The following is a 17,906-nucleotide window of genomic DNA, read 5'->3' as shown; positions in this document are numbered from 1 at the left end:
TGTGTGTATGTCGCGCTAATGTTTCTCCACTGAGACGAGTGTGTGTGTAAAGATCATGTTTTAATTCTCCACAGACGTGTGTGTGCGTGTAAAGATTTCTGAGGACATTATTGGATATATTCAGCTGGTTCGTCATCGCACACAAGTCAACTCATCTGTAAGTAACATGTTAGAGACATACTGTAGAGGGAAGAGTGTGTGTGTATTTGTTTGTTTGTGTAGGCCTGTGTGTGTGTGTGTGTGTGTGTGTGAGATGATATTTGATTTTGCAAGGGCTGCCTCTGTAAGAAGTGTCATTTACTATTAAAATTCAGACAAGGGCAGAGTGGAACTTGTATTGCTGTGTGTGTGTGTGTGTGTGTGTGTGTGTGTGTGTGTGTGTGTGTGTGTGTGTGTGTGTGTGTGTGTGTGTGTGTGTGTGTGAGAGAGAGAGAGAGAGAAAGAGAGAGAAAGAGAGAGAGAGAATGAGAGAGACACTACGAGAGATTGAAAAAAGAGAAAGACGGGCTGAGACCGGTAGAAGAGTGGAGAGAGAGATTGAAATATGGAGATATGGAAAATAGACAGAAAGGGGGATTGAAATAAAGGGGAGGGTAGAGGAAGAGAGAGGGTGGGTGCATTCCAATATGCAACCTTGCTTCCTCCACTAAGGGTTGAGGAAGAGAGAGGGGAAGGGTAGAGGAAGAGAGAGGGTGGGTGCATTCCAATATGCAACCTTGCTTCCTCCACTAAAGGTAGAGGAAGAGAGAGGGTGTCTTCACTCTGGACGTTGTTTTTACAGGAAGTGAAAGCGTGTGGGCCTCACGTCAGCTAAACCTCAGCGACATCAGAGATGAGGCTACTTATAGGCTGCCATTTTGTATGGCTCGTTTTTAAACGATATGATCACATTTTGTGTGGTTTGTTTTTAAACTGTATGATCACATTTTGTGTGGTTTGTTTTTAAACTATATGATCACATTTTGTGTGTGCTTTTTTAAATGATTTCACGGTCACGGTAGTGTGTGTGTAGCTGCCATTTTGTGTGGTTTGTTTTTAAAGTATATTATCACTCAGGGTTTGTTTGGCACTTTGGTTGGCACGGAGATGAGCTGTGCTTGTGACAGGGTTTACTACCTCCAGTAGAGCTGTTTATCTTAAAGGGACTCATATTGCCTATTTAGAGACACGGTAAGGCCTTAATGTATTACATTATTACATTACATTGCATTTGGCAGACGCTTTATAACCAAAGTGACTTTCAAAAGAGGACATAATCATAGCCACATCACAAGCAAATACAAAGTGCACAGGAGATATACAGAACAAAAAGTGCAGCAGAGAGGGGTTAGTTTTTTGTTTTTTTTTAGTAAAATAACGAGTACACACACACACAAACACACACACACAAACTAAACTAAAGTAAACTAAACATCATGTCAAGAGTCTGCCCTGGGGCAAGGCCAGCTCAAGCATTAGTCTAGTAGTAGTGTAGAATATTATTAAAAAGGTGAAAAACACCAGGAGGGAGAGAGAGAGAGAGAGGGAGAGAGAGAGAGAGAGAGAGGGAGAGAGAGAGATTTTTTCATTTTTAACCACCGATAATGCAACGTGAGAGAGAGAGGGACTGAGAGAGAAAGTAATCTTCTAAATCAACTTGATCGTCAAAGGAGTGGGCATGGAGTGAAAGGGGGTAACTTGGTGTGTATTACAGTATTTCTCAATTGGTTTTGTACATTTCTCGAATCTCCCTCGCAATTTGCAAAACATAATATTCATTCTCAAAACAACTTTAACAAACAAATGGCAAAACACAGTGGATGACCTGCAAAACCGCGTCTCTTGTTCAAAATCCCTAGTTTGTCTTTCAAAACCAAGTTTTTGTGTCAATGAACGAGTCAGTGCCAGCAGAATGGTTAGTCTTTGTGTCATGGTGCAGTGTTTCTCAACAGGGGTGCCGGGGCACCCTGGGGTGCCACAGGCCCCCATCAGGGGTGCCGCGGAAAAGTGGCTGATAAATAAATTATGTAATATAATACATATTTGTCTAAATTGATAAGTTAATGTTAGTCAGTGGAATCTTTCATCTGCCATTTACACACAATAAAGTAAATAGTCAGCTGCAACTTCGAACGTAAGTCGTGTGACGTGGTAAGCTTACGTGGTGTCGGATACGATGCCATGTTACGGCTTGTTGGTTTGGGGTGCCTTGGATTTTTTCATGAATTGAAAGGGTGCCTCGCCTAAAAAAAGGTTGAGAAACACTGTCATAGTGTATGGACAAGCTAGTCAAATCGATCTGTCATGTTGTCAATTGACTAGAACACTCTTGAGGATCTTTTCTGAAGCAAAATGTTGTTTAGATTGGATGGGAAATGTTGTAAAATCAACTTTATGTAACGATGATCAGCTAAGACTGGACTACAAAGCGGATTGCAAAAAAGTTGGGACACTTTGTATTTTGTGAATAAAATCAAAATGCTGGCATTTTCAAAACATCCAATGTGTTAATAAGGTATTCTTCCTTGTGTTATTTTTAGAATTATCCAACTATTACAACATGTTTTGGTCCTGTCCCAACTTTTTTGAATTTTGTTGCATGGGTCAAATTTTAAATGATCACATAATTACCTCAAAACAACAATTCTGCTTGACATTACAGTATTTCTGAATTGGTTTTGTACATTTCTCGAATCTCTCTCGCGATTTCCAAAACATGATATTCATTCTCAAAACAGCTTTAACAAATGGCAAAACACCGTGGATGACCTACAAAGCCAAGTCTCTTGCTAAAAACCCAAGTTTTTGTGTCAATGAACATGTCAGTGCCAGCAGAATGGTTAGTCATTGTGTCATAGTGTGGTCCTTGTACAGACCAGCTAGTCAAATCGCTTTGTAATGTTGTCAATTGAATAGTACACTCTTGAGGATCTTTTCTGAAGCAAAATGTTGTTTAGATTGGATGGGAATGTTGTAAATTCGACTTTATATTACATTGATCAGATAAGATTGTCCTAGATATACATTTAGACTATGACCTATTTATTGTCATGTTTTCTCACTGCAAAATTGGAAAAATAGCAAACTCTGGTTGAGGTGTCAAAATGCGCCCTCTACCATCCCTTTTTACTTGTCTTGCAAGCCCATGTGAAAAATAAATCTAGAACTGTAAAGCAAAATAAATTTGAAACAATACACTGATAATGTATAAAGTGCACTTACTGTCTTGTGAAATTCTAGAGAAATATTGTAATTTTGCGTGGAGCGTAATTATAAAGGGCACATGAGGCATAGAGTAATGTAATGCAGTACAGTGCCTATTGTTGTATTGCACGCCTGTTTTCTCTATCCCTTATTGCCTTTGATTAGAGAGAGTCAATATTTACCTGTGAGCAATTTACCAATTCAGATCGCATTGATAGATTAAAATCCAATGGAAATTATACAGTGCTTATCACATTATGACAGCTTGGTAAGTCATTTTGCATGTCAAGACTTAAACTATGACATAGGGCCTAAATGTTTTGGGGGGTGAGCATGGGCGTAATTTATGGTGGGGACGGTAGGGACACGTCCCCACCAATATTTAGCCCCCTACTCTGTAATCACGACCGGTGTTGCCGGTAACGTAGTCGCACTACTTTTTTTCAGTAACGAGTAGGCCTAGTCTAACAACTACCATTTCAAAACGTCAGATTAAAGTTACTTATGTAAGACACCGTGCGTTACTATTTCTGGTACATAGGCCTGCCTACAGTACTTTTTGTTTGTGGCGACGAGTTTGTGGCGACGCCTGAGTATATGATATGAAAAAAAAACTTTTTATGAAAACTCTTATGAAATGCGATAGAGGGATAACTTCGAAATGTAGTAGCCTAGTCCTACGTATAGCCCTACAAACGGTTCTGAATCTTAATTAGCCTATTCCAACAGTTGTGCCGACATCATCGGCAATTTCTAATTCACTATTTGGGTGCAGGGACCGGAGCCCTGCAGATGCGTAATAGTTGCGTGACAAGCAGAGAGAGGCGGAGAAAGGTGAAGGATAAAGTGGCCTGTTTAAGAAGAAATGTGGTATCTGCGCAGCGCAGATAATAACGAATTGAAATGCACACTTGATCTACTAATACGGGTGTAGCCTATTTAAACTACCGTCGAAAGGACGGGCAGGCTTCAGAATCTTCAGTCTTCCTTTTTAAAAAAATCCGTCGGACAAACCTCTGTTAACGCGACCCATGTGGTAAATGAAAGAGTTCCTAAAGGAAGGCTACACTTCGGCAAAACATTTCCCTTATTTCATATTAAATTAACCTGACTTGGTTTTACAGGCTATTTAACTGTAGGACTACTTGAGTAGCCTAGACTAATTGCTGCGACTTGGTTCTGATCTCGCTGAACATCCAACGCGGCTGAAATGGAAGCCTTCTTCCATGAAGAGTATGTAACCAACATCATTCAAAAATCGCAGATAGGCCTACACCTACTCATTGTGTTGTATTGCATTTCGGTCATGTAGAAGGGCTAACTGGTATGTTGTAGCATTAAAATTCGCCTACAACGTGACACAGTTGGTGCGCAACTATGTGGTGACATCGCTGGGATTTCTGTCAAGACGCGCTGCGCAAAGACACTTGCACGCGCACGTGTGTTGCCTGTAGGCTGCTATGATGCAAACGCAGCTACAGGCAGGGAGAAAGCGAGAGATAGGGAGTTAGCCTATGAGAATGTGTTGTTTTGTATGTAGGCTACAACAGTCCACACAGCATCGCTAATTATGGAGGATAAAAAGGGTCAGTCGGCTCCGGAACCCAAAAAGAAATTCTGGGCCGGGTCTTATTTATTTTTTATTTAAAAAAACATGCAAGCTTATTTCAAGAAAAGGTTTGCAAATGTCAGTGTCATTTTTGTTGCTGTTAAAATAGGCCTAAATGTCAATAAAGTGAGTAGGCTAGGCCTATTGGCAGAACTGGTGATCATTTTCATGTTAGGCAATACCACTTTGCTGACATTTGAACCCAAAGCTACTTATATGTTATTGGTAACAGTCTCTGGAGCAATGTTGTATCAGAACTAGCTGCTTTGGTCAATTTCACTCCAGTCATGGATGGAGGTGTAAACAGAGGTAGCCTAAAGGGTGGGATTTAAGCCTACAACCGTGTGATTGAAAGACCAACTTCCTAAGGAACGCTCGTTGACATATCATCTGCTCATTGATATAACATCTGTGTGCCATGAACTTATGATTGGTAATCAGCCCCCCCCACACACACACAGACACAATGAAAATGGTCAAAAATCATCCCCCTCTAAAACCATTGAGCTACATTAATTCATAGGCTAATACATTCACATATTGCGTTAAAATTGTACTTTTAACAATTGTATTTTCTACATTTTCTCAGGGGAGAAACCCCCGAACCCCCACCAATTTTGTGTCCCCACCAATGTCAAAGTCAAAGTTACTCCCTTGGGGGTGAGATAATTTGGTGTATTCAGTGAGTGACAATGCTTTTTGAGTGATTTGAAAAAAGCAATTGATAATGTACGAAAAAGCTGAGAATTGTACATAACCGTCTGCATGGTGATGAAAGCATTTGCTAAATGCTGAAAACTATGAGAAACGTATTTTACCATGTGCACAAATAACAGCAGGAAGTCGCAATTGAACAAGAAGTTCTGAGAATGATTATTCTGTTGTGAGAAATGTACAAAACCAATTGAGAAATACTGTAACAACTGATACGTTGTCTGTACATAATGCTCTACCTTATTAACATATTGGATGTTTTGAAAATGCCAGCATTTTGATTTTATTCACAAAATACAAAATGTCCCAAATTTTTTGGAATCCGCTTGTAGATAAACATTTAGATTGTGACCGATTTGATTGACAGACATCTCATTGCAAAATAGAAAAAAAAAACTACTCTGGTTGAGGTGTCAAAATGCGCCCTCTACCACTCCTTTTTACTTGTTTAGCAGGCCCATGTGAATAAAAATATAGAACTGTAAAGCAAAATAAATTTAAAACAAAGCACTGATATTGTATAAAGTGCACTTACTCACTTTTGAAATTTTAGGGGAATTTTATAATTTTGCTTGGAGCATAATCATACAGGGATCATCAGGCATAGAATAATGTAATGCAGTACAGTGCCTATTGTTGAATTCTAGTCCTATTTTCTCTTTGAAATATGATTCCCTTTTCCTGCCTTTGATTAGATACGGTCAATTCTTACCTGCGAGCAATTTACAAAATCAGATCATATTTATATACAAAAATCCAATGGAAATTATACAGTGCTCCACGCATTATGACAGCTTGGTAAATCATTTTGCATGGCAACAATTATACTATGACCTAGGGCCTAAATGTTTTGGGGGGTGAGATAGTTTTGTGTATTCAGTGACAAAGCTTTTTGTGTGATAGGACAAAAGCAATTGAGAACGTACAGAAAAGCTGAGAATTGTACACAACATGGTGGACAAAAGCATTTGCTATATGCTGAAAATTATGAGAAACTGATTTAATCATGTGCACAGCTAAGACCAGGAAGTTACAATTGAACAAAACGTTTTGAGAATGATTATTTTGTTGTGAGAAATGTACAAACCCAATTGAGAAAAAACTGCAACAAGCTGCTTGCTCTCTGTTGGCTGAGAATTGTGCATCTGTGTTTTTTGCTGTTTGATCCCCACATTGGGAAGCAAACCAAACACCAAAATAAGAAAAAATAGGTAATGACATTTTTTTCTGACCACGTCCGTCAAACTGATGATCTATGAAAAAGTCCAATGCAAACTCTGGGGGGTATTCCAAGAACATGGATAAAACCTGGCTTAGTTAACCCACAGGAAGTGGTAAGCCTGGCTTAGTTAACCCACAGGAAGTGCTAAACCTGGCTTAGTTAACCCACAGGAAGTGCTAAACCTGGCTTAGTTAACCCACAGGAAGTAGTAAACCTGGCTTAGTTAACCCACAGGAAGTGGTAAAGCTGGCTTAGTTAACCCACAGGAAGTAGTAAACCTGCTAATAGATACGCCACAGGTGTCATTTAGATTAAAGATAATAAGGACTCCAGGCTCCTCTATTAGATTATCTACCTCAATGTTAACGTAACTAATACAACAGAGCCAGGTTTACTATATACTGAGCTGGGCTGCGTTTCCCAAAACCTCTTAAGTAGCACTTAAGCCTAAGTAGTACTTAAGTATGAGGTGCCGCCTAGGCGATATATCTGTTAGGGCCGTGTGGCCTGAAGAAAGCTAGGGAACCCAGGAGCAGACTGAAGACAAAAAGTCAAAAAGTGTCTTTATTTCAAGGCAACAGTGCAAACAGGGGTGATGCAATTCAATGTCAAGGGCAGGCATGGGTCGAGGCATAGGCAGTGGCACAGGGGGCGTAGGCAAAAAACGTAGTCAATAAATGCTCAGCGTTCGGAGCACAGGTAGGCAAAAATAGATAGGCAAACACAAAAATCTTCAAAACATAAAAGATAGGCACACGTGGCAAAAGGTTGCAAAAAATTAGAAAAACCACAGGCAAAGAAAAGTGGCAAAAATCCCACAATTGTCCGAAAGCTCTCGTGGCAGAATCTCACAGCTCAAAAACTCAAAAGCACTCGTGTAGCACAAAAAGTCAAAATGCACTTCCAAAAAGCAGAAAAAAAAATCTGAAAAATATGAGGCAAAGGTCCAGAAAATATTTCAAAAAGCATAGACAAATCGGGGTCATCCCCATGTTCCCCAGGTCCTATGTTCTCCTCTACCGGGGAACATAGGACCTTTTTTCAAAAATAAGTTTAGGGATAGTTTTGGTAAGGGCACAAATTTACAACTCAAAAACATTACATTACTGACAGGTTAGGTTTAGGGATGGTTTTGGGAAGGGCAAAATTTTAAAACTCGGAAACATACAATGCGGGGAACATAGAACCCTTTTTAGAAAAGGGGCCCTAAGGTCCCTGGTCTCATACAAACATAGGACCTGGGGAACATAGGACCTGGGGAACATAGGACTCGGGGAACATAGGAACGCTCCCGACAAAACTTACGTGGCGCAATGAGGCATAGAACAGGAAAAACTTGGCAAGGCATGAACATGATCTGATCTGATCTGATCAGAGCTGATCAGATCAGAGCAGAAATCCGCACTCACAAACTGCGTCTCATTATTTATTTATATTACCACCATGTCCAAAAAGCAAACGCGTTTCGGCTAACAAGCCTTCATCAGTGCGTGGAAGGCTTGTTAGCCGAAACGCGTTTGCTTTTTGGACATGGTGGTAATATAAATAAATAATGAGACGCAGTTTGTGAGTGCGGATTTCTTCTTCCTTAAGTTGACGCTTTTTATCTCGCACCCAAAAGCTTTTCGGTTTTCCAAGAAGTTGAGCGCGTCCTCTGCCAATACTTCAGATCAGAGCAGAGCAATTTTCGCAGTTGTGGGCAACAATCTTGCAATGACAATGGCTGTGTTTTAAAGCAGAGTCTGATGAGGTAGCCCCTTAATGCGCGCCTCCAGTGGCACGCTGTAATAGTCATTGAAATGTACCTACCATAGCACTACAATACTATGACACAACACAGGCCCTTCAGTAATGCACCACGACTTGGTCATTACCATACTGGTAACAACAAATGTATAAAGCCGCATCTTAAGGGGTTAAATGGAAGCAGCTCTGGCCAGGCCGTGGTTGGTGATTGGCTTCTGGTGGTGTGGTGAAGTTCAGGACATGGCCAACAGATGGCAGCAGTACAGGGAGAATATTGCCAATCACTGCATATCAGACTGCAGGGCAGGTGAGGGCTGGGTTGTGACAATATCTCCAAAAGTTTATGCATACATTAATTGTATTGGCATACATACGTACAATATTTTGTTCTTGTACATGCAAATGAAATGCTTGCTAAAGTGCATGTACGAGGTAAAAATGTGTGTCTATAAGCTTTAGTACACTTTTTAGCACTAAGTGATGATGTGAAACCTCTTTCTGGTATATTGCCTAGGCGGCCCCTCATACTTAAGTACTACTTAGGATTAACCCTCCTGTTATCCTCAGATTTAGGTTACATCCGTTATCATTGGGGTCATTTTGACCCCAGCTACTTAAATGTCTACAAAATCAATAGAAGCAAAAACTTTTGCACGGGTTTATGCCTCAGATATTTACTGTTGCTCTGTTGGGGACATAACAAAGCCCTTAGATAAGTCCTAGCGCTCTCACACACAGCCCACACAAAAAAACTAATCCATGACTAGGCGAAAATGTGCAACAACTGCCCAAAAGTAGCCTTGAATGAGTTTTCGCCCTCGTCCGCATCATACATATTGTTAGTTATCAGAGCCCTAAATAAAGCGAAATGTTCTGTTCTAAATAATTTATGTCCATGCATTTTACATAATCTAGACAGATTGGAACATATATTAGCAAAATATGGATGTTCCATTTATGTTTAACCCTATTCAGACTGGGCTTTTTTGGCATTCCTGGGCCTGGGGGGGGGCTCTTTTGACCCCCCCCCCTCATAACTCATGAACGGAATAGGGTATGACTACGAAACTTGGGGAGATGATCTTCATATGGTCATCTATGAATGACATAATTTTTGTGTAAGTATCTGGTATTATGACGTCATTATGACATCATTATCTTAATATGCCCAAAATCTCGCCATAATGCATTTTCCATCAAATTTAGGTAATGCACTTAAATTTTAATGATTTTATGCTTCAAACCACTTAAATGCTCACAAAGTTGTCTGATGCTAATGGAAATAACAAAAAAATATGAAAATATATGGCGTCATAGATATGGTAAAGTGATTTTTGGTCAGACATACCTGTCAGAAAACCGTTGCCATGGCAACGGCAAAAATGATAAACCTAATCTTTCGGTACTTGCCTGTAGCCAACTAAATGTTAGGAAAAGTCACAAAGTTTCGTAGTCATAGCTTAAGTCGTTAAGGAATTATACAACATCAAAGTTGGTGCGGGCACTTTTAGCCCCCCCCCCAGTCTGGATAGGGTTAATACACTGAAAATGATTTGGGGTCAAATTGACCCCAAGGAACACAGATGTAACCAAAACGTGTACAGCACTTAGTGTGGAAAACTCCCTGCTGGAGCCAGCGTTGTGACGCCAGAGACGTCATTGGTGACGTACCACGCACTTGCGTGTATTCATGACTTGACCAGAGAGGGTTTATAGAGGAGAGACCAAACTGACAGCTTCTTCCGTTTGGTACTGTCCACGGGGCGGCGATGTTCAAGCAGAGGAGAGCCGTCAGAATGGGGGTCCTATGAAGCTCCACAATAGACGCAACTGATGTGTCGGATATGGAAGGTCACCGGTTTTCGTTTTGTTTTTCTTAAAGGAAGTGTAAATTACCCTTCCAAATGGCACTTGGTTTGATGTTTTAAACTCACTGCATTTTTTTAAAAACACGCATTTTGTGCATGAATAATGTGAAACGCAATTACCCAGAATGCTGCACGTGAGCTCTCGACTGGAAAACAAACATGGCGGCGACTCGCTTTACTACCTTAAGAATGTGTTAATCCGACGCTAGATTTCTTACCTGATGAAAATCGAAGGCAGAAATCAACATTGTAGTGTCTAAATACGAGGTCGATTGGTCTATTTGTGGTGTACATCACGATTGGCTGAGTTGTTGGCCTCACGTTTGTCAGTTAGCCTGTGGCTAGGCTACGTCTCGCCTACGTTAGCATCCGGTTTAGTTCCCCGTTCACCAATCGGATTTCGTCATTTCCTTAGCTAGAAGCTAGCTGTAAGAAACTAGACGGATATAACTCCCAGGTTACTGTGTTTTTAATTTTAATGTTTAATTTGCAGTCAGAGACAACCGTAATATGTTCAGGTTTCAGCTGCTAGCGAGGACTTATTGTGGGTGATTAGCCCCAGCCCAATAGGGGAACCGCAGTCTGCTCTGTCTGAACAGCGCCCCTAATGCAAATCCATTGAACTGCTGCGAAATGTTGTATAACGGGGCGAATAGGATGTGGAACGGCTATAGGTAAAAAGGCTATGACTTGACTTTCAGTGTGCATCGCTGGCAGACACTTGCCGTTTTGCTCCAGCATATTGCTGAAATGTCTAATATTTTGTGTGTACGTGTGTGTTGATGAGAATGTAAGTACTTCGTTTCTGTTTGTATTTATGTTGTATTTCATCCGGTCATGTTTGTTACATGCTGTTTAGTCCGGTAACCTTGTAAATTTGGTTTACCGCGAGCTCCATTCATTTCAATGAGGAAATGTCTAATTCTTAACCCTTATGTTGTGTTCGGGTCATTTTTGACCCGTTTTCAAGTTTTAGTGTGAAAAAAACACACTTTTCTTTATTTTCTTGGAATAAGGCTTCATCTAATCCTCAGTCACAATCATTGCAACACACAAAAAATATGTTTTATCATTTTAGTAAATTTTAAAGGTCCAAAAAAAAAGTTACATCTGTGGTGTTCAGGGTCAAAATTGACCCGGCATAGATTTTTGGCTGTTGTATGCATTTCTGAAAAGCTGTTGGTTGCCCCTTGTCTTTAGTTTGGTGATTTATGGAGAGGAAAATATATTTCTTGCTTGAACATTTTTTTGCCAGCTTTTTCATATTCCAAATCCAATATGGCCGCCGGACAGTCCAATACACTACAATACGTCATATCTCCTGTTGTGAAAGGAGTACAGATGTATTTCTGGTGTCTACTCATATGTTTTCATGGTCAGGGAATCCATTTCTGCATTATATAATGAGATTTTTTGCACATTTGTTTGCAAAATACATTTTTGCACATTATTTCTTCCAAAAAACATATCAAAAATTCATAATGGCACCCAAACATGTAGAACTGGTCTTATACTTTTCATAAAGTTGATGTGGCAATGACACAATGGTCCATGTTCATGGCATAGGGGATTCAGATGAATAGTGTGACTTTTTTCATGTTAATTGATGTGTTCATTTCCAATATCTTTGCATTAGATTGGTGGAATAGCTGTGACACGGACAGAATTGTTATTTTGTATATTTACCACACTAAAATCATATAAATATTGAAAAACACCAAGTCAACATATTTAAACATTGATTTTATGCACTGAAAAACTAATTTAGTTGACATTTGGTCTTTATCCTGCTATAAATCTCTTTGGGTTGGTTTGGACATCAACACCACAAATGCCACTATTGATGATATTTTTCAATATTAGAGAAAAAACAATAAAATAAATGTGGGGGTTGTTGTACTCTCATATCAGCTGTAATACATGGACAATATAATCACTAATTGTATCACTTTAGGAGGTATTAATAGTGAATTTATGCAGATTTTGATAGTTTTGGTCATGGAAAACGATTTGCATAATGTAAGATAAAAGACCAGTTAAGTCAAAAAGATGAATACATAAAGTAATATTTCCATGGATATGAATACATACCAAGTTAGCCATGAGATGAAAAACAATATTTGATGATAACTAGTGTTTTTGGGTATTTTATGGCTGAATTTTGTTATCACGGGTCAAAAATGACCCGAACACCACAGGTGTATGCAGCTTACGAACACAACACAAGGGTTAAATGCCTTGCTAAATGCTAATTTCTTGGTTTGGAGTTACATGAGTAGTCCGGTTTGGAAGTGCTTCGATAGTAGTTTCTACCTGTGGTGTTATTTCCACCGTTGTGTGTATGCTTGAAGCAGTAATTTAGCTTCCAAATATTGCATTGTCGTGCTATGGAGACATTACATTACATTACATTACATTGCATTTGGCAGATGCTTTATAACCAAAGCGACTTTCAAAAGAGGACATAATCAAGCCAACATCACAAGCAAATACAAAGTGCATAGGAGATATACAGAACAAGTGCAGTTGCAAAGAGGGTTTTTTTTTTTAAATATTAAGAGTAAATAACGAGTACACACACACACAAACACACACTCACAAACTAAACTAAACTAAACATCATGTCAGGAGTCTGCCCTGGGGCAAGGCCAGTTCAAGCATTAGTCTAGTAGATTCTCTCGAAAGAGGAATTGTTATATATGGGCCTTATGTTATTTAGTGTTTGATCGCCACCTTGTGGCGATTATATATATACCTTCCCAGTTGTGTGACTGTAGTTCAGTTCAGCCATGAGTTTCTCATAAACAGTCAAACGTATCCCTGTCTCCGTCTCCGTTATTACAAAGACCACGGATATCACAGTGGCGACGAGGATGGGATTAATGCAAGGACAATAATCAAAGGACATGGAGAGAACAAGTGGAGAAGTCACCAGACTGACGAGGAGAACAACTGGTTAGTAGTGAAACAGAACTTGTTGTGCTAGCACCATGGCGTTCCAAATTGGTAGCATTGGGGAGTATAAGGAATCAGAGGAAGATTTTGAATCCTATCTCGAACGTTTCGAACAGTGGATAATTGCAAATACAGTGCATGCCGACAAAAAGGTCAGTGCTTTTTTATCTACGATTGGACCAGACGCATATCGCCTACTGAAAAATCTAACGGCCCCAACGAAACCTACCACTATGGGATACAAAGCACTCGTCAAGGAGCTAACAGATCATTACAAACCACAAAAGAATGTGATTGCGGAAAGATTCCGTTTTCAACGGAGAAGCCAGCAAGAAGGAGAAAGTGTAATCAGCTTTATTGTAGCCCTGAAACAGCTCTCGATACACTGTGATTATGCTGGACATTTGGATGAAGCACTCCGAGACCGATTTGTCTGTGGATTGCGGTCAGAGGCGATGCAAAAACGACTTTTAACAGAACGTGAGTTGAAATTCAAATCTGCTTGCGACATTGCATGCACGATGGAAATGGCGTCTAAAAACACAACTGAATTATCAGACAAGGCAAAGGCGACATCATCAGAGGTGTGCACCGTATCAAGCCAGAGAGTAAAACGTGAACAAATGAGGCGTGCCAATGCAAGTGGTAACCCACTCGATGGATCGGCAGACGTGAGTACACAGTGTTATCGATGTGGAGGCAAACACGCAGCCAGCAATTGCAGGTTTAAGACTGAAAAATGCCACAATTGTTCGAAAACGGGGCACATTGCTCGAGCTTGCAGAAGTAGAAACAAAGCTATGCCCACTCAGTATGTTGAACAAGATGATGCAACTAATGAAAGTGAAAATGAGCTTTTTGGAATTTGGTCAGTGTACACAGCTACAGATGGGAATCGTGGCATTGACGTGCAGATGCACATTGAAGACAGTCCAGTGCAAATGCAGTTAGACACTGGGGCTGCGGTGACACTGGTGTCAGAGAAAGTGTACCTGCAGGCCCTGTCACATTTACCTCTGCAGCCATGTAATTTGACATTGGCAACTTTCACTGGAGATGCCATTCCCTTGAAGGGTCAAGTAAACGTGGCAGTTAAGTATGGCAGTCAGAGCCACACACTGCCACTTGTAATCGTTAAGGGGGACCGGCCTGCGCTGTTAGGGCGAAATTGGTTGAAGAAGATCAGACTCAACTGGACGAGCATATTTGCTGTTGAAGGCAAAAACGACCAGCGGCCAGAGGTGGCGGCGTTGCTCCAGCAATATGAGTCGGTGTTTCAAGAGGGGCCTGGCGCCATCCGGGGATTCAAAGCACACATCAAAATCAAGCCTGGGGCCATACCCATTTTCAAGAAGGCCAGATCGGTACCCTATGCTTTGAAAGTGACTGTGGAGAAAGAACTGGACAGGCTGGAGGCTATGGGCGTCATCTCTAAAGTGGATAACAGTGAGTGGGCCTCACCTTTAGTGGTGGTCCCAAAAGCAGACAAAAGTATCCGAATATGCGGAGATTACAAAGTCACCATTAACAACAGTGTGGAGGAGGAAACATACCCACTGCCAAATACAGAAGATCTGTTCGCGACCTTGGCAGGGGGGAAGTGGTTTTCAAAGCTGGATCTGTCGCACGCATACCAACAGCTAGAGCTGAGCCCCGAATCTGAGAAGTATTTGACAGTAAATACCCATCGTGGCCTGTACAGGTACCATCGCTTGTCGTATGGGGTCTCCAGTGCACCCTCAATTTTTCAAGGAGTTATGGATCAGGTGCTGCAGGGACTGGAGGGAGTCACCTGTTTTTTGGATGACATACTTGTCACAGCAGACACAGAGCAAGCCCACTTACTGAGATTGGCAGAGGTCTTGAGCCGACTAGAGAAATTCGGAATCAGGGCAAAGTCCACAAAATGTCAGTTCATGAAGAACCAAGTGGAATATCTGGGGCACCTCATTGATGGAGAGGGCCTGCACCCCACAGAGGAAAAAGTGACAGCCATAGTGAATGCTCCTAGGCCTACAAATGTGACAGAGCTCCGGTCGTTCTTGGGCCTCTTAAATTACTATGGGCGTTTTTTGAAAGATTTAGCCACTCTGCTACAGCCACTTCATGCTTTGCTAAAGAAAGATGTGCCTTGGGAGTGGACATCTGCCTGCGATGCTGCTTTCCAGCAGGGTAAGGAGCGGCTCTTGGGAAGCACAGCTCTGGAGCATTATGACACCAGGAAAAAGGTACGGCTGGCCTGTGATGCTTCTCCGTATGGGGTGGGGGCAGTGATTTCACACGTGTTGGAGAACGGTGAGGAAAAGCCCATTGCGTTTGCATCCCGCACCCTCACGGAAGCGGAAAAGAAGTATGCCCAAATCGAAAAGGAGGCACTTGCAATTATCTTCGGGGTCAGAAAGTTTCACAAATACCTTTATGGGAGGAAATTCATACTGACTACTGACCACAAGCCGCTGTTAGCCATTCTGGGGCCTAAGTCAGCTATCCCAACTCTGGCAGCATTAAGAATGCAGCGCTGGGCGCTAATTCTCATGGCCTACACATATGACATTGAGTATCGCAGATCAGAGGATCATGGAAATGCTGATGCATTGTCCAGACTGCCAAGAACACAGAAAGATGACACTGCGGCCGAACAGGGAATCTTCTACTTCTCCTACGTGGATGAACTGTCAGTGCAAGCTGTTGAGATAGCCGAAAACACCAAGAAAGATCCTGTCCTCCACAAAGTGCTGACCTACACTCTGGAGGGTTGGCCTGATGAGGTGCAGGATAGCCGGCTGCAACCGTTTTTCAGTAGGAGGTCTGAGCTCTCTGCTGACCATGGCTGCATTTTGTGGGGGCTTCGAGTGGTCATCCCTCCAATTTACAGAGAACGACTGCTGAATGATTTACATGAGGGACACCAGGGCATCTGCCGTATGAAAGGTGTAGCCAGGAGCTGCATGTGGTGGCCTCAAATAGACAATGACATCGAAGTCAAAGCACAAAAGTGCATAGCTTGTGACACAACGAGGAAAATGCCTGGGGTGGCACCGCTGCACTGCTGGAAGTGGCCAGCTCGAGCATGGCAAAGAATACATATTGATTTTGCTGAAAAAGACAAGCAGCATTTCCTGGTGGTGGTGGACAGCCACTCAAAATGGCTTGAAGTGGTCCACATGACCTCCACAACCGCATCCAAAACCATTGAGGTCCTTCTATTTGCAGCTTATGGATTGCCAGAAGAATGCGTGAGCGACAATGGGCCGCAATTTACCTCTGCGGAATTCCAAGGGTTTCTGAAAAATAATGGAGTCAAGCAGACTTTGGTTCCGCCGTATCACCCTGCCTCGAATGGGGCTGCGGAGAGGTCGGTGCAAACACTGAAGGCGTCGTTGCTGAAGCAGGTGCTCAGTGAGGGCCCTGCAGCCAACAAAACTCCTCTTCAGCATCAGCTTGCTAACTTCCTCCTAATGTACCGCAGCACACCCCATGCTGTGACAGGCTGCACACCAGCAGAATTGTTCTTAAAGCGGCAATTGCGGACCAGATTCAGTCTTCTCAGGCCTGATCGTGCAAAGTTCATGGAGGCTAAGCAGGCCAAACAAAAAGCATACCATGACCGTCCCTCGTCTGTTCTACGGGAATTCAATGAAGGAGACCTGGTCCAGGTCAGAAACTTCCGCGAGGGGAAGGAGAAATGGAAAAGGGCAACAGTAGCAAAGCGCTTAGGGCCAGTGACTTACCTGATTCATGATGGGGTACGAGAGCGCACAGTTCATATTGATCACATGCTGGCTTCAAGGGCATCTGGAGAGGTGGCCAGTGGCAAGGCCACGGACACAGCAAGTGACCAAGATATAGTGCTGTCAGCCTGCGGGAGAAATCCACCTGCAACAGCGGAGCCTACTGGGGCCAGCAATGATGAGCAAGATGCACACACCTCAGCTCGGCCACAGGTAACTACCCACACCCCGGCTCCGGTGACTCCTGTACCTCCGGTGCCTGTCGCCTCACCTTCAACAGCCCGAACACCACCAACCATGGCTTCCACCATTGCACCAGAACCACGCAGGTATCCTCAAAGGTCTCACACTGCTCCAAAGAGACTGGACTGGTGATTGGGTGGTTTTTGTTAGGTTGGGGTCTTTGGGAGCAAATGTATTTTGTAACCTTATATTTTTTTGGATCTCTTAGTTTCTTAGAACAGGCACCAACTAAGTTTTTGTAAGATTAAACCCTTGTTCATTTTATGTGTTGAAGCAATTAAGGAAAGGGTTCTCTATACTAAAAGGGGAGGAGTGTTATATATGGGCCTTATGTTATTTAGTGTTTGATCGCCACCTTGTGGCGATTATATATATACCTTCCCAGTTGTGTGACTGTAGTTCAGTTCAGCCATGAGTTTCTCATAAACAGTCAAACGTATCCCTGTCTCCGTCTCCGTTATTACAAAGACCACGGATATCACAGGAATGTCTTTAGTTGTTTCTTGAAGGCTGCAAGAGATGTGCTTAGTCTTGCTGCCTCTGGGAGACTGTTCCACCACTTGGGTACCACAATGGAGAACAATCTTGACTGGGAGTACCTGGAGCGACTGGATGGCAGAGCCAGACGGCTTGTG

The 17,906-nt window shown here is 42.0% G+C and overlaps 2 protein-coding genes across 2 annotated transcripts in view; both read left to right on the top strand.

Annotated features, from left to right (window-relative positions):
• The window catches only part of LOC134443868 (NACHT, LRR and PYD domains-containing protein 1 homolog), a 49,553-nt gene continuing 31,647 nt past the window's right edge, over positions 1–17,906 (top strand). Inside the window, exon 1 of the mRNA XM_063193401.1 lies at positions 1–157. The gene's annotated coding sequence lies outside the window, so the exon portion shown is untranslated. The remainder of the gene's footprint in view (positions 158–17,906) is intronic.
• On the top strand, positions 14,212–17,403 carry LOC134443862 (uncharacterized protein K02A2.6-like). The gene has a single exon (XM_063193396.1). It carries the CDS (start codon positions 14,212–14,214, stop codon positions 17,401–17,403), a length of 3,192 nt encoding a protein of 1,063 aa, XP_063049466.1.

This window comes from Engraulis encrasicolus, unplaced genomic scaffold (genome assembly GCF_034702125.1).
Source record: "Engraulis encrasicolus isolate BLACKSEA-1 unplaced genomic scaffold, IST_EnEncr_1.0 scaffold_37_np1212, whole genome shotgun sequence".
Lineage (NCBI taxonomy): Eukaryota > Metazoa > Chordata > Actinopteri > Clupeiformes > Engraulidae > Engraulis > Engraulis encrasicolus.
This window is presented reverse-complemented; position numbering and strand designations above follow the sequence as displayed.

What these genes read in the sequence shown, in the direction of transcription:
- LOC134443862 (XM_063193396.1), top strand. Translation starts at nt 14,212, where the DNA reads ATGCACATTGAAGACAGTCCAGTGCAAATGCAGTTAGACACTGGGGCT.